Source organism: Prenolepis imparis, unplaced genomic scaffold (assembly GCF_030444845.1).
Source record: "Prenolepis imparis isolate NDT839.2.m4 unplaced genomic scaffold, iyPreImpa1.0 SCAF_1, whole genome shotgun sequence".
In the NCBI taxonomy this organism is placed as follows: domain Eukaryota; kingdom Metazoa; phylum Arthropoda; class Insecta; order Hymenoptera; family Formicidae; genus Prenolepis; species Prenolepis imparis.
This window is the reverse complement of record NW_028141159.1, coordinates 10,598,829-10,623,485: the sequence shown is the minus strand read 5'-3', so window position 1 is coordinate 10,623,485 and position 24,657 is coordinate 10,598,829. Positions and strand designations below refer to the sequence as shown.

General features: G+C 30.7%; 1 protein-coding gene across 7 annotated transcripts in view; it reads left to right on the top strand.

Annotated features, from left to right (window-relative positions):
• Gfrl (Glial cell line-derived neurotrophic family receptor-like) overlaps window positions 1-24,657 on the top strand; it is a 294,550-nt gene that overhangs the window by 119,782 nt on the left and 150,111 nt on the right. For 6 of the 7 annotated variants that reach the window (XM_083054292.1, XM_083054331.1, XM_083054325.1 and 3 more), the window contains one exon: window positions 20,413-20,535. In XM_083054292.1, the coding sequence (XP_082910418.1) occupies window positions 20,413-20,535 (123 nt within the window). Of the gene's footprint in view, window positions 1-17,705; window positions 17,790-20,412; window positions 20,536-24,657 lie in introns of those variants that run through there. The other variant, XM_083054316.1, reaches the window with a different exon arrangement.

Below are 24,657 nucleotides of genomic sequence, written 5' to 3'. Positions count from 1 at the left end.
TTAATTATGTCACTATTTATAGCTGAAGACTTTTTAAGTTATACAATTTTTTGTGACAAAACCATCCAAGTTTATATTTGAGTTTTGAATATAATTATAGATATCGATATATATATATATGTTGAACAATTTTTGATAAATAATTAGATTCAATTTCGACATAACAAAGTCGCAATACACTATTTTTCAGATATAAAATGTTGCGCATATGATATTACTTTGATTTCGATTTTATTTAGAGTGTCCGATTTCAATTAGTTTAATTATTAGTTTAATTATTATAACATACATATATGTATATAATATACATACAGATATATTAGCTAAATTTTATCAAAAAGTGACTGTCAGTTAATTAAATCAATCTTAGTTACATTTGTTTTTACGAAACATCTGTCAATCGACTATGATTTTAATGCAAGAAAGGATATTCTCGTAACCAAACGAACGTGGTTCCTCTTTTACGATCGAGAAAATGGAAACTCGAATAATCGTCCATCGTTCACAGACATCGCAACGATTTCGATGCGGAATGCCGTGCGTTCCTACGTTTTGCCGTTTTCTGTGCTCGCATCTTTCTGGCCGTGAAATGAAGCGAAATCGATAATGGAATACGTCCGTGCGCGAATTGTCGCAAGATAAGAACCATTATGAAGACAAACTGCCGATAGTAGGGAAGAGAACGTTCGCTTATTTGAATAGACTCTAAAAAAAGATTGCAATTCTTTTAGACTTCAATTCGAATTTTGCAGACAGTTAATGTTACATGGGGTATGCGGTTCTGGAATTGACATTGTCTCGAATATTTCTTGAATCTAGTGAGTTTTGAAGAAGATTGCTCATCTATATTTTGAAAATTAAATTCTACATTTCGAATATTAAAATAATTTGAAATACCATTAGTTATTTGAACAATTTATTTTTGCGACTTTTGTAAAAACTACTTCAAATATGATTATATCAGTCTACAATAATATATTGATTATAAACTCCATAATAATAATCTTCTATTTTATATTACTTTAATAATTAATAATAATTTAATAATCGAGTTGCAAATAGGAGAAAAGAGAGTGAGAGGATAATTTATTCTGTTTTTTGCAACGATTTTAAAACTGTATATGAAATAAAATGACGATAATGTTTAATAATGTATAAAAGTAAAACGTTCAAGTGGCACAAAAGCACGTCGAAAAATTTCGCTCGCACGCTGGATTTCATATTCGATTTTGGCGGCTTTGCGAGCGACGTGGCATAATAACGATAAGTGTTTCCGCAGCGTGAAAACGCGCTCACGTTTTGAGCAATCAAGAGGAGCGGGAGGGAAGAAGGCGTGGTAAAAAAGAAAGGGCTAAAAAGTAGTTCGTGCGCACGATATGTCACCTCATGGCGACAAATCGATCTCTACCCGGCAATTAAAGTCACCCATCCCCCGTTAGGTTGGCGTGCGTCCCGATGCGATCATTATCTCTTACCGTGATTGACCCTCGTGATCGAGGCTGTATATGCGGTTACCTTTCTTTCATTCTCATTCGTCATTCTCCTTGATTAGAAAACCACCACACTTGGCTTTTAATTCAATCGAAGGAACGAATGGCTGAAAGTGTACTACAAGGTGTGAAGAAGTAATATATTTCTGAAAAATATATGTTTAAAGATGTTTAATCACTTTTAAAGATTGTTTTTTTTTAAGTTGCAAAACTGTAAAAGTACAAATTAATTATTATTAATTTATTAGATTTGCTTATTATAAGCAAAATTTTTAAGATATGAGAGAGAGAAGGAGATATTATACAATATTTACAGCTGAAAATATAAAAATAAAAAAAAAGATGTTTGAATTTGAATTCACATAGCAATCTATAGATGAATACACCTTTTTGCATCCTTGTATCCTCTTCTTTTTCCTTTTCCTGTTTGCACGGAATTTTCTACGGAATTTTGCATGGCAGGAAAAGACGCGCGAAATTACAACTGGAAAGATAAGTTACCCCTTGCTTCGACTTCTTACGACTCGGCGGGAGAGAGAGACGCGCTCCATTGGATAATGCATTCGGGGATACAAATGGACAACGTTCGATGCCGCGTCGCTTCGGATTCCCATATCGCTATCGAGAAGTCGTGGAAAAAGATGGAAAGGGAAAGAAGGGGGGTTAGGTGAGTGGATAGGCACTTTCGTAAGTTAGTTTCCTTCTGCGGAGCTGTTTTTAAAAGTTCGAAACTGGGCGCGCGGCTTGCTTCCCTTTGAGAGTCGTTCGATGAGAGATGCACGATTTTACCAGCCAAACTTAACTCCCGAAATATCTTGATCTTCTATCGTATGATGTTTTTGCAAGAAATGAACTATGTATGTGTGTGTCCGTTGTAGATTTTAACATAATTAACTCTCGGGGGGAAAGATATTAATAAAAATAATACGTGTAAATTTAGCAAGACAAAATTTATCAAATACGTTTTTTACTAGAGAGATTACCATTTAATATTTATAATAAATCATGTAAAAAGATCCATAAATTTAATTTTTATAAGGTATATTGAAAGCATTTATAAGGTATATTGTGGATGCCATTTCCAACTTTATTAAATTACTTAGAAGATTATCGAAAGAATGAAAATAAGCAAAGAAAGTTGCCATGTTTACAGTATATTAAAATTAATAATTTTTTATTATATTTATAATATTTTATTATATATAATTACATATTCTAATTATATATTATATATAATTATAATAATTATATAAATATAATTTTATACAAAGACACATATAAATATATAAATATATATTGTATACAAGTAGGATAAAATATTATACTATATTTTATATTATATATATTATATATATATTATATATATATATATATAATTAATAATTCAGAAGGCTGTCAAGAGCGAGCGTGGGTATTAACGCAAATAAAATTATTATATATATTATATATATTATTATTATTATATTATTTTATTATTATATTATATTATTATATATATTATATATTATTATTATATATATTATATATTATATTATATATTATTATATATATACATATATAATATTATATATAATTTCATATAACATTATATGATATTATCTATATATAATATATAATTTATCATTTTTAATGATGAGATTGTAATATATCTGAACTTAATTTATTTATTAATTTTTATCTAGATGTAATAGCTTATTTTCTGCACTAAAAAAACGGAATAAAATCATAAATCAGGTAACAATCGTTCAAGAATCTTGTTTTTAACTTTCTTGACTTTTTATATCAGTGTACTACATGCTGATATTATCATTCTTCTCTGGTATCGTGAATAAACATTGTTTAAAGAAGAAAAAGTTTAAAGTCTCATAGTGTGTGATTTATCGTTACCAGGCATGGTCCTTCTGCGATGAATTGTAGATGTACAAGCTCGAGATATCGATGGCATATACGTATATCGATATATGTGCGTATATCTATATATGGACATATATATACATGGATACACGCGTCTCGCTTGCCATCCTGCTAACTTACGAGTCCGCTTTTTGATTTCCCTTGGCGAAGTTTTCATGTATTTTTCAGACGCGATTTGCACCGGTCGGCGAATGTGCGTTTATTGAAACTGGCCACTGTTTGAATTTTCCTGAGTCTCATACCTTTCTGCGGAAATAGTGGATCGTCGGTTATAATTCTTTTTAAAATATAAAATGTACTATCAAAAACTCATTTTATTTTGTTAAATATTTTTTGATAAACGTACACAAAATTTAAAACATATATATAATTCTTTTCCAATATTCTATTAACACAAATTGAGTTTAAAAACATTTGTACATTTTTGTATTTTGATTGTTTTAGAAAAAAATTACACTATCACTAAAACATTTATTTACAAAGATATTAAAACAAATTTTTAATATCTTTGCTTTTATCAAAATGATCTTTATATTTTGTATAATAAAAAACACGTTTGAAATTTTTATAAATTATTATATCTCTAATATGATTCTTCACAAATATATTCCGCGAGAAAATGCATTTTCATGATTTAATCTAGCAAGAATTTAGTTTAGATTATACAGTTAGAGCTTACATTTGAATAATTGAGCTTATAAATCGTATGGCTTATGTTTCCATCAATTATTTACCTTTGATCTCTTTCAGAAATCTAGCACTCATAACCATGAATTATTATTATATCGATAATGGATAAATTATTAAACCGTCTGCTTTTTTTAAAAAAAAGGACTTTGATCTTATAAACCGATTTATATCGCGTCTTATTCATATGCATATACATTTTGTATATAGCCTTTCTCACCTAATTGTCTACAGAATATTATCTTGAAAACACTTCAATTTAATTAACATACGCTCGAGAATCTCGACGTGAGCGTTCGAGTGCACGACACTTCTTGTTATCGGCGACTGTATTAACTGCAATGCGCCGTCGATGCGCGGCCGCAAGGGTTATGCAATTTATAGCGTTTACGTGTGTTCGCTCGGCCATAATCGCGCGATCGAAATTGCGGTCTATGCGCGGACATGAGCAGTCGCATGATGCAGTTGAGCGACAATGTGTGATTAATGATCCACTTGTCGAGGAAAAACTGAACATGAAAGTGTAAGCATAAGAATGAATAATCGTATTTTCTTAGAACTTTAATTAAATTAGAATTAATGATTTTATTTATAGTCTGTAGTTCAGAAGCCATAGAAAGCTATTTTTATAGCCTGTTTTGATCGAATACTTTTTATGATTATATTGCTTTTATTTTGAAAACAAGTTGCACGATATATAATATTTAGATTATTTTCTTAATATTTATTAATCAATAAATCAATAAATTGTATGATACTTTTATCTTGATTATTAATTTTATTATATCTTTAATACACCAAATTTTGAAATTCATTAATTTATTTTACAAGGAAATCGAGTGTTCCTTCGTTACAGACAATGTTCAATTTCGACAATGATCAATTATGTATCAAAATAGTTGCAATACAAAATTAAGAGTCTATAGAATTTTCGTCGCAACAATAAACAATTCGTTAATACTGTAGATGTATATAAAATGGATGAGTTATAACTCAATTAATGCATCCAGTACATATCACCGGCTTTCAAATTGCGGTGAGAAAATAACAACTCTATATGGTAAAATTATTCTGCCGTGCAATAAATTTGATATATTCAGCGTTTATAAAAAAAAAGAAAAAAAATTTATTTTTTGCACCTCGCAATTTCCAATACATTCATTGTTCACATTTTATTTTACTTTTTATTGCCGGAATTTTCATTAACAGAATTTTTTAATGAAAATAATGAAGAACTTTATTAAGGTTAATCAATTGTTTATAATTAATTAAAGATAATAAGAAAAAAAGAGACAAATTTTTGATAAAAATTTATTTGAAAAGTTATTTAAAAGAAAGTATTATTTTGCTCAATTTTTTAAATTATATTTGTTTTAATAGTGTATATCATTCACAAGACAATCCTAAGTGGACTTAATAATTTAAAAACAAAAGAAAAACAAATAATTTATTTAAAGTGATTACACGAGATTTACTTGTGTGCGTCAATTTTCTAAATAAAATTGAATAATCGCAGTAATTTATAAAGTCACCTGAAGTTACTGAAGTAATCATAGACAAAGTTCCGTAATTAATCAATTAATCAAATTAATGGAGAGACTAATCAAACTACAATCGAAATATATCGACACTCTTACACAATATTTATTTTAAAATCAGTGAGAGAATTGGGACAAAATATTTTTATCTCTATTATTTTCAATATTTCCCTGTGTGTAAGAGAATTAAAACGATTCTGCCATCGTGTATGGGTGCATTTTTTACGACGTAATCCTGATTTATATCGATGCACCGACAGCCGGCTGATCGCGAGGCTTTATTGAAATTAAACGGAACTTCATTCGCCGTGTACAAAATTTTCGATACTGAACAAATTATATCGTTGAGGTTTATTTTGTCTGTGAACGCCTGTCATAGAAGCGAACGGCTATCATATTTCACCAATTATCATACTGCCTGGCGTTGCGTTATCCGCGAATCAGCTACTTCGCAATCCGTAATTATTTCCAAATTATCCCGCCGCTGTTATCATCCATCGCGAGCATTAATAACAACAACGAGAATGTGAACGAGCGATCCGATCGCTAACAACATTCGACGATCGATCGCAAGCACGAGAATCGATTCTCCGTCAGACACTCGCGTGTATTAATTCAAACTCGCATAATTTCATTCATGAAAATGCTTGTTATGTTTCACATCTAGATTAAATTTTTACATAACATTTTATGAATTGCTATTATATATAACTTAATATTATGATACATACATAATAATATTTATCAGTGAACATATTATTTTACTAAATTGCATAATTTTATTTTAAATTTATGTGATTTTAATTTAAACTATATAAGTTATAGTGTTATTGTTCAATATAATGTAATTCTTAATTATTGATATAAATTTGTAGATGTAAATGTATATATGCATTAAATATACATATACATATACATAAAAGTTAATATTAAAAGATTGTATTAAAAAAAAATAGATATATAAGTGTCGATTATTTAAACATGAGTTCTAAGTTTCTATCATATTTTTAATGCATACAATGATACAGCACACACCTCTGCTGCACGGTATGCGTCATGGAAAAAATGATACGATTTTTAACCAACTTTGCAACGACATCGTTCAATATGCCGAAAACTGCACGTTGTAAACCTACCTTTAGTCGCAAACGATCGCGGACGAACGTCGCACTTTGTAGCGCAATCTGGATTTATAACGAAAAAAAATACTCGCTTTTATCGAGTGCTCGCGGCCTTCGTCGAAATTAAACGAACGTTTCGCGGGTGCTCGACCCTCTTTTGACTGTTCCATCGTGTACATAGTCGCTTCGTATGGATGTATTTTATCGGTGTGGAACATTTTAATCGCTTTCGTAGTTTGAAAGACTCGTAGAATCCTATCGAAATCCTGTTTTGGAAGAATAGTTCGGATTTACGATTTATAATATATATATATATAAGAATTTATTCTTCGGTGTTTATTATAATTTTGTTCGCTTTATCGATTAAATATTGCACATATAGAATATATATTTTGATATAAACATATGTATTTTTTACATATAAATTAAAAAAAAATATATATATATTAGGGTGGTCGTTAAATGGAAGATCATGTTGGATGGTCATAAATCAGCTCCAAATGTAGAAAAAATAATTCTCTAATTTTTTCAGATTTTTATTTTCAGCTCTGAGTCTCCCTGTTTGCACGTGGATTTTTTCCATTTAAAAAAATACCAATTTAAGTAATTTTTAGATTAAAAATAGAATCAACAAACCTGATTTAAATAAGTTTCGCTGCCGTGAGGTATAGCATGAAATTGTATACGGGGTATTTCACTCGAGTTGTGTGTTATGTTATATTCTTATATCAATTCATTTATTTATTCATTTATATGTTATTTAAATATTATTTATATGATATTTTTTAATAATTTGAAAAAAATACTAATTTACTTCAGTTCTAGATGGAGTCAGCTGCAAAAGTAGTGAACAAAATTATTCAATTTTTCATAAAAGATAGTCAAAAATCGTATATGGGCTATTCCATACGAGTCGTGGGTGTTTTTAATTCAGTTAATTATTTTTTATCCATTTTTCAAGCAATATAACGACGTATCTTATATTTTTTTGAATCTTCCTTGAACTTTAAATCGTCGTTATTTTCGATTATATAGGAAAAAGATGTGTAGGGAATTCCATTCCAGTGCTCAATGATTAAGCGCAAATTTTCGATAATTTTTTTTTTTTTTTTTAGAAAAAAATTGATAACAGAAAAAAAAAATTAATGACAGAAGCAGCTGCAGAACTGTGGTGTTAAGATATTAAGCTCTCATGTGAAATACCTAAAACAAAAGCCCAATGTATCATCAGGACTACCAATACAAGAAAATAAGCTGTATTAAAAAAGAATACAAAAAAAAATTATATCTTCAACAAAAAAAAATCAATGGAAAATAATAAATTAATCGATATATTGATTACTCCGTAAAATAATAATTTAAATTTTTTCACTCGATTTGTGTGTAGTATAACACACACAACTCGAGTGAAATACCTCATATACGATGTTTCACTATTTTCACGGCAATGAAACGTATTTCATAAAATGTCGCTATTTTAGACTAGAACTTACTTAAATAAATATTTTTTAAATGAAAAAGAAAATTACGTGCCAACAGGGAGACTCAGGACTCAAAATAAAAATCTGAAAAAATTAGAGATTTTTTTTTTTCACATTTAAAGCCGATTTACGACTATCCAACATTAAAATTCTGAAAAAACCCATATAACGACCACCCTAATATATATATATATATATATATATATATATGTATATAATAATTAATATTTAAAAGAATGGAACAATTGATGCCTGTAGTGTACGCTATACATAAACGGTATATATAACAGTAGTATAAAAGACACAAATACACAAGGAAACATTAACGTAATATATGAAATATAACAAATGATCAATCAATAATTAATTATATATGATAATCTATAATTAAAATGTTTTTGATTATTCTTTTCAATATAAACTATAATTTTCAATGATAAATATATTATTATATATATAAATAATTATTAACAATTAAACTTAAAAATTTTTAATAAGTTTAGTTTCAAGAATGTATATAAATAATAAATTTTTTATTTATATTGTTAAAATCAAATAGTTTTTAACAGAATGATATATATTCAATGTGGTAAAATAAAACAACGGTGACGCTGTATAATTTGCGTATTCGCCATCACCGACGTTCATTGTACACTTCGCTATTTTAATTTAAAACGACGCGTGTTTCGTGACGCGAACACTCGCGGGTTAATCGCGTACGAACAGGCGAACTGTACCAGAGAAAATCCCTGGCAAATCCCGGACGAATGCAACTTGTGCATCGTGCAGCAATCCTCGCGCAAGCTGCAGGTAGCGCGAGGACGATTGTCCGCGCCGTTGCACGTCCCGAAAACGATAACATCTCATGATCTGTCGGACGGATGAACAGAACGTGGGGCGCGCAAATTCTGCGTTGCGTCGGGCCGATAATTGAAAATCAGTGTCCCATATATCGATTCACCGGATTGTCGAATCTCTAAACGTACACATCCCTTCATCTCTGTTTCGTTATTCACGTCCAACTTTCTGATGAAAATGTTTAATGCGCACGTTTTATTATTCTCGCGTATGTGTGTGTCAAACAGGAAAATTATACATCATACTATGTAGCAAAGAGATAGATAAAAAAAAAGAGAAAGATTTATTTGAAATAAAATTTAATTATAGAAATTTACAAACAGGATATCTGCAATTTTTTGTTCACACAATACCATTTATTCGATGTAAAGATTGCCGTTGAATACTGATATGCCAAATAGAAAACTCACCGCTATATAAATTGGAAGTAGTGTCAAATTATTTCAATATGAAAGCATAAACACGCGCGCAAATATTTGTACAATTTTAAGTATTTTTGACGAATCTAAAAAAACAATATTCTAGATATATGTATGTTAATTTTCTTTTCTTTATTTCACTAGTCTTGTTTAAAATAGTCTGTTTTGAAATAATTTTAAAATGAAAAATAATATATAATTTTAGAGAATATATATAACTAAAAACGTGTGTTATATTTTTCATCTCAATATTAAAGAAACGTATTCTAAAATTAAAGAATTTAAAAATTTTTAGATAGTTAATTCTTAAAAAAAGTTTCATTGTTTAGAAATAATGCAGATATTTAAAAAAAATTTATATAGATTCATAAAAAATTCATAAAAAATTCATAGATTCAAAAAATCCACGAATAGTAGAAAATATTGCGACAGCTCGCACTTCGTGCTAAATTTACCAGTCCGTTTCTGCTCATTTTCACCGTATGCGTCGTCGAGGAAAGTAATTTTTCGTGTTGTAATCGGTATAATCCTCAGTCAGCCGGCCAAATATGAATGCTAAGAGGATTTTCCGGATTTCGTGGATGCAATGCGCGACCGCGAAGGGGACACCCAACAAATTATGCAACACGCGGTCGGGCCGCGTGATAACGAGCGGCTGAAAAATCGGACTCTCCCTGCGCAAGATAAAGCAGGCTGCTCGTTGTAAAACGCGTTTCATGATAAAATGGCTGTTCCCTCGAATTAACGCGCAGTTGTAGGTTTGAAATTTTGCTTATATGCAACTGTTCGATAGTGTCATGACATATTTGCAATTTTTATTTATAAAGAAGGAAAATATGGATATATAAAATTATTTTTTTTTTTTCTTTATATAAATGAGATATACCTATGTGTGAAAATGTATATTACTTCTATTAACTTCATTATATGATTGTATGTCAGAAAAATTGAGAAATACATTAGAGAATAGTGCATTTAGAGAGAATGCAATATTAAAAAAAAAATATATATATATATATATATATGTATATCATATATAAAAGTATATATTAATATTTCTTTCTCTCTTTTTTTGCACATCTTCTTTTTCTCTTTTCTGCTCCGTGATACAATTATGAAAGTTTAAATAGTTGAACTTGTTTAGTTTTAGACAAATAATAAAAAGTAATTATTACAAAGCAAAATTGTTATAAGCCTAGTTAAAATAATTGTATATATAATTTGTATTTAAAATTATTTATTATCTGAAAATTTTCATAGAGATGATAGACTGAGAGATAAAAGATGATCATCTCATCAGAGTCACATCATAAATATCGTGTCACTTGAAATTTTGCTGAAACGATCGAAAGTCACGTTGCGGATTGAGGTGCGTTATTTTATGACGATATTTTCGTTTTGCGAGCACATTATCTAAATCGATTTTTACCCGCGACACACATCGAAAATTTACAACCGTATTTTCCCCTCGTTAATACATAATTGCCGTTTCCGACGTAGACGAGCGAACGTAAAACGAGTCGAGCAATATTGGCCGTCTTAAGCGATCCGCGAATAGAAAGCGTTAAAGAACGTAGAGTGAAGTGGGAAGGCAGGAAGACACGGGGACGAGAAACGAGACGGAAGTAACTGCTCGGACGGAAGTTCCAATTGCCAACTGGATCTATATTTAATAAGACGGAGAGTTATACTTTCTGCCGGAGCACGGTCGGTCGCGACGCGCAGTTCGAGCGCGAAAGTTTCGTCGGAATTATCCTTCACTCCGCCGGTCTCTCCGTCCCGCCATCGCCGGAGATAATTAAATATATCCGCGCACGGAAAATGTTCAAATGGATTTTCCTCTGGACGCGAGGGCCGCGATAAGGAATTTTCCCGTTCGAGAAACAGCGCTGCCGGAGAAAGTTTTCTTTCCCCTCGATGTCTCTCTTCCTTTTCTCGTTATATCATTGGCGCCTCCCTTTCGTTTTGTTGATGATCTTGTCATGCTAAAGCGGGTCTCGAGCTATACTGGCCATGGCGTTGCAAAGATTACGGAAACGTAAAGATGAATTGTAACAATTTCAACAAAATTACGAGCTGCTCATCATGAACCATAATAATATTTTGATATTAAAAAAAATTTTAACTTATTTTTCCTCTTAAAAGTTTTTGAAAAAACACAAATTGTTAAATTTATTATAATTTTATTTTAATGTCTTCGTGACAGCTTTTATCATAATTTAGAAATTTTATTATTCATTTTACTGTCGCACACACATTTCAATATTTTGGGTTTTTTTTTTATATTTTGTAGTATTAGAAAATACTAGTAATAATATTTAAAGCACACATATGAAAATTAAGATAATATTACTGTTAATAGAAACTACAATTTTTATTACATTTTATACAAAAGGGGGGTTTATGATTTAGAAACGTTTTTACAAATCGATAATATATAAAATTGATTTAAAACATATTTTTTATTTTACGAGTTTTGCATTCTTTAATAGAAAATTGTATAATAATTTCTGCGAAATTGGTGCAGATTCATAGAGAAAATAACTTTTTATTGGTACCATCGCGGCACATCTGCGTGTTGCGCAGCTGCTTGCAGCGGCATACAATAAATCGAGAAACGTTGCAGCACACACATATAAGCACACCTATTTCTAGAAAACAGTATCGAGGCGCAAATCGCGATTTTATTGTCTTCCGAGGTGTGATACACGACAAGAATCTCGTTTGAAATTGTTGCGTTATAGACCTCTCGAGAGAAGCGCCATTAAGTTTCATTTTTTCTTTATTTCAATTGAGTTAGCCCCGCGCGAACTTCCACTCGGCAAAGTTAGTTGCAAACGAAGGACTGTAATTATTATGCCGCATAGCGCGACTCTTGGCTCGCGGCACTGCGACATCGAGGTCCCGAAGGAACCAATTTAATTCGCGAAACCGACCAGCTTTGATAGGGAAAAGATTACCTCTGCATTCTTGCCTTTTAACACATAAACTCACACAATATAAGAATAAAGCTTTTCCTAGCATTTTATCAACATAAATCTTCACTACTTTTTATAACTTTTGTATGTTTGAAATTTGTTTATGAAACTATAATACAATTTCCGCTAATTATATAAGCGTTTAGATTATAAAAGTCTTGTTAAGTAATTAGTATTTGAAATTTATTTCATGAAATATATATGATTCTTACGATTATATGTTTTAACAATTTTTATACACATTTGAATATGAAAATACATATTTGTAATTACAAATTGCAATTGTAATATTTATTGCAATATATATATGCACTGGCGGATTCTGTGGGGTTAAAACCCCCCCCTGCAAATTAAAAGAAACAGTTTTGCTGAATTTGTTTAAAAAATATAAATAAAGAAAAACAAACATTAAAGAGCTATCGACGTCAGGATCCGCTAGTGTATATATATAAGTATAAGATACATTGTAAATTATACTCATTACGCATTCAAGGAGTTAAGTTTAGATTAAGTCAGACATAGGACGAAATGATGAGATAATTTCATTGCACGAAAATAATTAGGTGAAATTCTTTATATCTATATAATATATATTATATCTATATAATATATATTATATAGATACAAAGAATTTCGCCTAATTACTTTCGTACAACAAAATTATCTCATCATTTCGTGCTATGTCTGACTTAATCTACACTTAACTCCTTGAATGCGTAATGAGTATAATTTACAGTGTATCTTATACTTTTATATATATATATTTTTTTTTTATATATATATTACATATATATATATATATATAAAAGTATAAGAGATACACTGTAAATTATACTCATTACGCATTCAAGGAATTAAGTGTAGATTAAGTCAGACATAGGACAAAATGATGAGATAATTTCGTTGCATGAAAATAATTAGGCGAAATTCTTTATATCTATATAATATACACACACATATATATATATACATACATACACATCTATATAATATACACACACATATATATATACATATATATATATATAAAAGTATAAGATACGCTGTGTAAATTATACTCATTACGCATTCAAGGAGTTAAGTATAGAATAAGTCAGACATAGGACGAAATGATGAGATAATTTCGTTGCATGAGAATAATTAGGCGAGAAATTCTTTATATTTATATAATATATATATATACTGGCGGATCTTGAGGGGGGGAGGGTTAAACCCCCCTTGCAAATTAAAAAAAACAGTTTTGCTGAATTTGTTTAAAAAATATAAATAAAGAAAAACAAACATTAAAGAGCTATCGACGTCGTTGATCCTGGAATAAAAGCTAATCATGAAACCAAAAATATTAAATAAAATAATTTTGCAACCCCCCCCCCATTATCGACGTCAGGATCTGCTAGTGTATATATGTATATATATTATATATTATATATTATATATTATATATTATATATTATATATTATATATATATATATATATGTATTGAAATATATATTTAAAATTTGCGAACTTTAAAACATATGCTAAGAAAAATAATACATATTTTTGTATACGTCCGACTAATTAAAACGTGAAGCTATTGAAGTGTCATATACTTAATTGAAATTAAAAATATAAAACAGTTGAATGAAAAAAAATCACTCTGAAATAGGATAAAAGGAATTGCAACTTGCGGATTTTATTATACATATACATATATAAGAAATATAATGAATTATTATAAATACCACAATTCTATCACTATAAAACAAAATATTATTTATTATTGAAATTTAACTATATGTATACATACGTGCACGCGTGTGTCTTTAATTAGAGATAATAACTTAGAGTGTTTAATTTATACAACTGACAATAAGCAAGAATATTTTTTATAAGAAATTCTCGTGAGTACTATGCTCAATAATAATCACCTAATGATGCTTTCCGATTATGGAATGAAACAAAAATAGTGTCCTTATAAATATTTTTGTGCGCATCAAAATGTTTCGATGAAAATGAAATGGACAAAAATAACCAAAGCAATTTTAAGCACTAAGAGATTTCACGGCAAGCGGAAGAAATCAGCCGGAAAACGAATAAATTAAATGCAGAATTGTGTTGCGCCAACTGTTGAAAATTGAAGTCGACATTTTTCGACCGTCGCTCATTCTTTAATCAATGAATTCCCTATTGGATTTCTCCCCCTCAGAATTTTATTTGTGATCACAATTCGTCAAGCTCAATTATCCATTTCAAATAATAAACGTGATAAATAATTTTTTTCGTAACTTTCAGAGGCAAATTTTAGTAAATTTATAATTCATAAATTTAGTAATCTTATAATTGACTATGCTGTGCTTTTATAAATCAACAAATAATATAGACATCTCTAAATATATTAATTTTTTTACTTAATGCATGTCTCTATAGATTTGAATGTGTACATCTTTTTCTAGTTTATTGAAATTTTTTCATCTCAGATATGTATATAATTAATAATATTTCTATTATCGTTGTTTTTGAATTAACATAAGAATCTTATTTAATTTATATAATATAACAGGGGTATATATTTCGAAATATACAATTAGAAAAAGGCGTGTGATTTTTAGTATAATATATTAATTTATAATATATTCTTGATTTTTTATAATTTTAGAAAAAAAAAAGATTTTTTAAGATATGGAATAGGGAGTCTTCGTGACTTAGTTTTATTTTTTTAGTTATTCATGAATAATTTATATAACTGCAATTAAGACATATAATTTTAATTTAGTGTTCCAAATTTAATATCTGTCGAAATAATTATATTTCACACACTAAATAAAAATATAATCGCGTCTTCTCGTTTGATTTTCATGCGCATTAAACGTTTTATTTCCTGGCTTGTATCTCTGTATAATAATACAGTTTCTTGGTACATCGAAATGCTTATCTCCATATATATGATGCAATAACGATATATCTAATAATGCCGACATGATGGAAAGGCGCTGAGGACGAGAGTAGTCGCGTAATAATTTGTAATCACGCTACGCATTATGATTTACATTGCGATAAACCTGCGTGTGCTTGCTTCGCCTAGAAATGTCGTGACGTACTCGAATATCAATATGTAATTGTGACCGATGACCGCCTGATTTTCACAATGGTCCTGCGAATCGAGATAAACAATATTGTCGTTTGCTCATTTTGATCCTTCATACGTGGATGAGAAATATTGTCGGATTATTCAGAAAATGATCAATGCGTTTTAGAGAGAGAGAGGGGTACAATAGTGTGGGTACATTATCTATTTCTCTAATTATTTATTTCTCTGTACAGTAGTACAAATATTTCCTAAAGAAACACTTATTTGAATAAGTTTCACTTTCACTTATTGAAATACCTCTATATTTTTTTACATGATGAAGCATATGCAATTTGAAGTTAATTACTAATGTTTTATACTTATACATGATACAGCAGCTTGTAATTCTATTCTATTTATTCTAAAGGAAATTCTTTTGAGTTACAATTTTTTTCACAACTGACATTTTAAAAAATTCAATAAAATTGTTTGTAAAAAAATTGACATTAAGAAGATATTTCCACGATTGAAAATGCTTATAGCGGAGGACTTGAGATTACTCTCTTAGAAATTTTTTTATCTCACTTCTCTCTTTACCATGAATTACCGGATATAGAAGTTCCAATTTCCACAAACGCCTGTACATTGTTTGTGCTTCATCAACGCATCGTAAAAGTGACGAGAAAAACGAAGAGGGAAAAAGAGAGGCGAGCGGAATAATATTTCCATTTTGCTTTATTATATGCTCGGGCCCAGAAGCCTCCCTCCTTACCGCTGTTTGTTGCCGTCCTTCCGTGGCATAATTATTCTTCGTTGCAGCGCGCAGCTTTTTTTCCCCCCCTCTGAACCTTTTTGTGGCGTCTCGGCCGCGGTTTTATAATCGCTCGTTGTTTTAGGCGAATGGAAGTTCTTTCTCTTTCTCCTTCTCTCTTCCTTTTTCTCTGTCACTCTCTCTTTCGCTCTTTCTCTTTCTTTCTGTGTATATGCCTTCTTTTATTCTCCTCTCTCTGCCACTCTTCTTCCTCTTCTACACTCTTTCGCGGAGGCACTTTCTCGCTTAACGACGGCGGGAAGAAAAATAAGTAGTACTACTCATTTTTAATGCAGCACATAAAGCGCTGTGCATCTTGAGAAGGTGTGCGCGCGAAATTCACTCGCTAAATTGAATTTTAAAGGAACGTCCGGTTTAAAAACCGATTTGCAGCCGGAATAGATGTAGTTTAAAAAAATTGGTGAGTACACGTGCACAATTAAGGACGTCACATGTATTTACTACAGGGTTTGTGTTTCTTCAATCTGGATGATTTTTGTAGTGGTGCAAACAAAGTTGAATTTTTCTTCTGTAGACATAACTGATCTATTTTACTGATGCAAGATTTGCAATTTTTAATAATCAGCAATTAAAATCTATTCTAAAATTTAATCCTATTAATTAACTGTCAATAAACAGTCAATTAACCTTTCTTAAGATACTATAGTGTGTGTAATATATACTTGTATAAAACATATTATAACATAAAGCTACATAACAAAAGCTTAAATTTTTATGACTATAAAATACCGAAAAATACATTTGCATATTTGAAACTCTGATTTAGAGAATTAAAGCTATTATATTATTTGCATAATGTTTCTATCAGATCTAGTAGCGCGAGATATCGGAAGTATACTGCCTAACGTAACTTCTCATCATTATATTTTTCTAGTTTAACAATCCATTCACACATATACACCGTTGTTTGTTTCTCTCTCATCACAGCAGTAAATTGCTGCAACGAGATTTTTCGCGATGAGAGAAAGAAAGAGGAAAGCGGAGGAGTGAATATAGAGATAGAGAAAATGGAGTAAAATAGACATGGATGAGAGTGAGAGAGACACGATAAAAATCGAGCACGCGGATTTTTACGAGTCTCTCACGAAACGGAAGTCGATAAAAGAGGAGTGCACGGTTCCCTCTTCTGCCTGTACTGTAATTAATTACGAAACGTTTGCAGCGAAGAAGGGGAGAGAGTGAGCAGGAGGTTGAAGGGAAAAGAACGGTTGGCGAGTACAAGCGACCATAAAAAATTCCGTATAGAAGGCGCAGTCACCTCGTGACCGTACTCGAGCGTGCATTGGCTCGGGCACCACATTGTGACAGCAGGATTTTTCCGATCGTCCTGTGCGAATAAGGGAGAGAATTTATAGCGGCGGTAGTTAACTGGTATATATACGACGACACACATTAATGCTTTCGCGGATATAAGCGGAAAGGTAATGTTCATGTGGTTGATTAAAACGGCGTTTTTTTAATCAATCATTTACGCAAACGATAGGAATGTCCGAGTATAAAATGAGCGCACATTCACACAAACAAATACACATATGTATATTATGTATACATATACTCGTATATTTTATTGACGTTACTGAATTAATTACAATCAAATATTAGGAATTTTCGAGAATTTCAAAGACGAAAATTTAATTATACGTGCAGAAATATTCGTGCATTTACGATTTACGGTAGTTACAGTACAGTTGGGGCAATTCCGCGGGAGACGGGAGATTTTGACAATCGTGGGAGCTATTTTGAAAGAACTCGGGTCACAATGTCGTATTTCTCCTCGCTTGGCGCCGAAATAGACGGATTTCTGCAATCGCGAGCATCGAATGAAGCCTTTGACAGCGGCCATTTCTGAAAGTGCTCCTACATCTTTAAGAATTTCGTCCGGAGAGAGAGAGAAATGAAAGGATTTTCGTATTCCCGTTACGCTATTGCGCGATACATCAAACGCGAAACAAATTTGTGCGCGCACGGGGGGACACATTGTGATATCATAAGGTATCATAAGCGATGCTCGTGACCCCCTTCTGCTCTTCAGAGTAACGGCGCTTTCGTTCGTTCATCTTGCAGGATGTAATCCGGCTGGCAACGACATTTCCGGTATACGTAGTAATGCGAAAAGACATTTCCACGGTGGCAACTCAATTCTCGATACCGTGAACTAGAACAATACAGATACATTCGGAGAGAGATAAAACGAAATATTATTTGACATTCGATATATTGCTTTGTCATAAATAAAAATTATCTTGTTTTTAAAAAAAAGTAATAATTTTTTTACAATAATTTAAGTATTTTATTTTTCTAATAAAATTATTATTTATTTATGGGATTTAATGCATTTATAATTTAGTTGCAATTTTATGATAACGTAGATTTAAATAATAAAAGAGAAGCGAGAGGATATATGTGTGTAGTGAAAACTTTTTAAAATTTTAAAATCTTATCCGTTTTATAACGATATTGCAGTTTTTATTTTACATCAAGTAATAAAGTGAAAACTTAAACCTTTCTTATTTTTTATTTAATTTAACTTGGAAAGTATTCTGCGCTTCTTATATTACATGTAACAAGGCGTTTATCTTCCACATATATTTTATTAATTTTACTACTATTTCTATACGATAAAAATCCTAATCAAAAAACAATACCACAGTAAAAGATAAATCGCAACTGCATTTTTAGTAATAGCTGAATTTTGTAGAATTATAGAATTAAGTAAAATAAATCGCGCGGAAAGATAAGTATCATATCATATATTGACAAAATCAAAAAAAGTCACTTTGCACAATGCACGTCTGATCGCATCGTTTGATTAACCAAAAAGCCCGATTCAATAGCTTTATCGGTGCATTAAGAGCGACGCAATTTGCACTTTATACTCATATGTTCGGCAAATTTGCGAGTTTGTAGTCTCAAAAAATTGCATAGTAAATAAATGATCAAATATGGTGATTTTAATTAAGTGCCTTAAATCTTTATGCATTTAAATGAAGAATTGATAATTGGAAAATTTCTAGAAATATGTGGGAAAAAATATGAAAATTTTGAAGCTTAGAACATTTTTTTTATTGAACCAAATTTTTTAAATTTTACAATTGTGTAATTTTCGCAGGAAAACTCTGAAAGTTAATTAAGTAAACAGCATTTTTTTACTTTATTTTCTGTAATAGCTGCAATTTTTAAAAATTAATTATATATACGAAAATATGGAATGTACATCTAATGTAAGTTAATTTTGAGAATGATTGAAATTTATATGAAATTTATAATATCAATTTTTTATTTAAAATTCATTGATATATCTATAGACACATTTTTTTTATATATGTGTCTCAATATACATAACCTTTTGTATTTGATTCGTAAAGCATGTTGAAGCGTACCTCATGTCAAGATTTTGTAAAACAATGGATTCTTGATTAAATTCTTCACCAAAAAATTATAATTTTGGATATAGTTACTTCATTGTTCTATTAACTTTATTATTGCATGAAAATCAACTGGATTATCCGATGTTTTACAAAAAAATTCCATCCGAAATGCGTTTGTCTTTATCAAAAAGAATTTTATTCTGACATTACAATTTATTCGCGCTGATTTACGACGAGTCGGTACAGACGCGTGCGCCCGTTTTATTCGCGCCCTTTCATTCTCATTCAAACTATTCGTGCGCGCCTAATGAAATATAATTTGTCGTCGTCGGAGAGTTTCACGTCGGCCGGTTATAAATAACGGAAACGCTTTATCGCGCGCGGGGGATATTAAATCACTGCGTACTCTCGCGTTTCCTCCCTCGCCCCGCCGCGGCTCCGTCTTTCGACCGGTTTTGTCACCCGGTAATTTGCCGTAATAACGACGAATTTCCCGAATTTTTTGGCGCTGGCGAACTGATCTCAATGGAATTCCCCTTTCCTTTTCTTCTTTTTCGGCCGTAATGTCGAGTTTTAATCTTGCCCGTCGCGCCGCGGCGCGAGAAAAATGTTAAAAGCGCATTCTTTATGTGCGCGCACTGGCCTTTTAATATCATGTCTATCCCATCTGTTTCAGGATCGGGCATCAAGGTGCCGATGGCTATACTGAATTGCCTCTATGCCCGTCAATTATGCTACGAAGACCCATCGTGTAGCGCTATTTTGGAGATTATACCGAGAGTCTGTGGTCCGGAATTAGGTAAGTAAATCAGATTTGCTTTTTATCAATATAATTTCGAATAATTAGTTAATTACTATTGCGTTAACAATTAACAATTAATTACACATTTATGCCTCATTTATACCTCAATGTTAACCATGCGTGGTTAATCGGGATTTTCAATATTGGTTTAAATCCGAATTAATGATAGCCGGATCAATGGTATAATCGAGGCAGTTGGTGCTATGTGCTGTGTTATCTAACGATACAATTGATAGGTCAGAACATATATAATTATAATTTCTATATACTGAACTTTAATTCAGGTATAATCAAATATTGAATTTTATATTTCAAATGTCGGATTTATATCCAGCTTTTTTTTAATGATAATTCTCTAAAATAATCTCTATTTAATATTTGAAAATAATCTCGAAACGCGAGAGAGTAATAAATTTCGCGTTTCATAAACAGGCATAAATCTTATTGACGTGTATTTTTTATTTATACAATACATATCGCATTATTTATTATTAGCAATAATTTACATTATATAAATCGATGGGTCGAAAAGTTTAAGAAAGAAAATAAAAGATGCAATCAAATGCAATTGAATCGTTTTGTAAAATAGAAACACATTCGCTTTCTGTGCGCATTGTATCCCTTCAATCATATTATTTATAAAATACCTTATTTTCATGCTCCGAGTAAACATAATATCAAGTCTTTTTAAAAAAAAATGAGATGTAATTCGACACAATCTAGAAAATTTTGGTGAGAGTTTTAACAGATTATGCAATGCTTAGAGTTTTGCGCGATACATTATTTATATGTCTCATTTTGAAATAATCATTGTCCTTAATTGGTCGTATATAATTCGTAAAATCTCGTATTGCTCCATGTAAAATAAAAAACGTCCCGTGAGTGCAGCGTCACATTTGAAATTTCGCGACGTGGAGGCACCGCGTACCGCATTTCCATGAAATTTGCATGCGGATCTCGAAATCTCGAGAAATTTCTTATGGAAGCGATGATGACATTAATGTCTGAATTTTGAATTTTACATGAAAGAGTGTCAGAACTTCTGAAAGCACCTTACCTAGCACTTACAATATTACTATAGATCAGCGTCAATCAATGGAGATTGTAATAAATTTATAGAAATAATTATTCTGGTGAATATTCTTGTGAATATTTAATGATATATAATATTTATATTACAAGTCTGAACTTTTTTCCATACATACATACATAATACCTAAATTTTTATACGCGCGAGGTGATACTAATATTTCATAAACTTCAAAAATTCCTTGTTTTCTATAAATTCATCTTGATTTTATTTGTACAATTTGCAAAGCCATTTTGTCCTCGGAATGATTATAAATCATAATGGATGCTGCGAATGGTAGCTTCGTATTGGACATTGATAAATAAAAGACGTATCTCGTTGCTGTTCTTGAAACAGAAGTAAAAGCTTCGGTAGGTTTTCCGAGCTAAAAGCTTTCCGAAAGCAATGCCATTTGTTTTACTTTCGCTTGGACGATTACATGATAGATTATTCACGTAACTCGCCGGTATCAGAAAGGAGCGCGAAAGCCACGGCATAAATCACAATGGACAATGTCTTTGTTTTAAAAAGCCGCGTGCGCGCGCTTTTCCTCTCTATGTCGAACGAAATAAAATATATAACAGTGTGCTTGCGTGTGCTCCTTGACTTTGCTCGAACTGCTTTTTAATGCAACACACGCCATTTTGCATTTTGCACGTCGACGACGACGTTGCGACAAGCAAGAGGTCCGGGCGCGTTTCTTGCGAGGCGACAACCGTGTTTCGTTTCTGATTAAAAGATAGACGGAAGAAAGTGATAACACAAAAAGCTTTTATGTAACATTGTTATTTGCATATATAGACACCTTCATTGACGTAGCAATTTAAAAAGTTGACTTCTGAGATTTGAAAAAACTCTACTTTGATCTTATCTAATAATTTTGAATCGAAACTGATTGCGTTGAAATAATTTCAAACTGTTTCGTTTTTATCAATAAAAAAAAACTCGATTTTAAAATTTTCAAAATTTAGTGACAATTTTTAAATCACACATTCAGGATATTCTCTATTTGCTTATAAAAGTTTTTCTCTTTCTCTTGTTTTCTCTTTCAGCATGTATTATTAAAATAATTTTAATTACAATTATATATATACATATATATAGGGATAAGAAATTTGCAATAAATGAAAAGAAAACTTTGAGGATTTTCTCTTGATAACGTGTATTGAATTTTCTTTCTTTGACAACGTGACAATTAGGAACGATAGGCACCTGGCGTGATGGCGAGATTTAACGGCGTCGCGGATAATTTACAGTTCGCTCTGCGATCGTTCGTAACGCGATTTCCATTCGGAGGCAACGAAGGAAAAAGATGCGATGGAGGACGGTAGGAGACAACGAGGATGGGAAGAACGAGGTCGTCGACCGTCTCCTCTCGTGTCGACCTCGTTTTCCCTCTCTCGTTACAGTCGCGTCGGGGAGAACTCAGTTCTACATTTTTCGATCTCCTCATTGAATCAATCGCACTTGCGAGGACAGTTATTTCGAAAAAAAGTTTAAATAAGTCGACTGCGGAGATTTAAAAATATTCGTCGCGATGCGACTATCCTGTGAACGCAATGATAATTATTTCTATATCAAATAATTATTCTTCGTTTTTCACTACATGCTAACGAGAAAAATAGAAAGCGAGAAACGGAAACGCTATTATTTATTGTTTCGGGTAAGATTCTGCATTGAGGAATTCATATAATTAAACAACATCAACGTGAAATGCGACGATTTGTGCTTGCTTTTTTCAATAATTATATAATATAATTATACGCATGCGTAATTATATTATACGCGTGAATTAATTAAACAGAAATGAATAATTGAATGCTAATTCGACCAGATATTAATAAATTTCAAAATTTTCAGTATTCTATTTATCATATATGCGCACATACATTAAAGAATTGAAATGATATAATTTCAAAATATTTCTAAAATATATTTCATGTTATTCATGAAGAAACAATAGGTATTTTAAAATACTTAACTATTTTTTCTTAACATATATGTCGAAAGATTTGCCCGCTTTAATTTATGGAATCATGGTTTTATGTATAAGTTAATAAAAACATCGTGAAACTCATTCCCTTGTGAGTATTACGAGTAGTTTTAATAAGTGTAAAAACACCAGTAACAGACTTACAAAGGGCTTGATAATAAATGGATTGCAATTGAAACATCACCGAAAGATTATAAATTTATTGACCACCCCACAGAGTCCGTAATAGATCCGCGCGCGTAATTTGCTATCGGATTATCGTATTACCTTGTGTAATAGTAATGGTATTAACGCAAGATTTCTCTCTATCTCGTTGTTATCGAGCTGCTATTGTATTTGCGCGAAAAATAGCTGATACAATTTGAGGTAAATTTGATGTTTACTGAGATTATTCAGAGATCTATTTTTAACCTGATATATAGTATCCGCGCACGAGTTTCTATATATTTAAAATATTATAATTAAATATTATCTTTGCTGAAATAATCAATTTTTTAAGATATAATATAATTAAAATATAATTTTATTCACGTTATAATTCGACATACTGAAGTCTCATCATTGATCATTCCAATGCATGGATTAGTTTGAGAGATATGTTGTAATTAAATAACATTTTTTATATTGTCTGTAAAATATAGCTAATTGATCTTGTCTTACAGTGTAAAATATTGACAATGTATTTTAAAAATGTTATCTTCTTTACCTCGCTTTTATTGATATAATATGATTTTGACTGCTACAAGAGCAAAAGAAGTACAACGAATCGTGCACTGATTCAAATTGACTATACACAATACATTTAAAGCTTTCAAATTTAAGAATAAAAGAAATCGTTTAATATTAAATGTTTTTATTCACATTATTAAAATTGATACATAAGAACTAAATAAATTTAATTAATTAATTAAATTTTTATTCTAATTACATTCGTTTCTATTTACTAAGATTGAGAATTATGGTCTACTTCTCTTTTTCTTTTCATTTTAGATGTATTATATATATTTATATATATTAATTAAATATATATATTATATCTTGTTTTATCACACTTTAT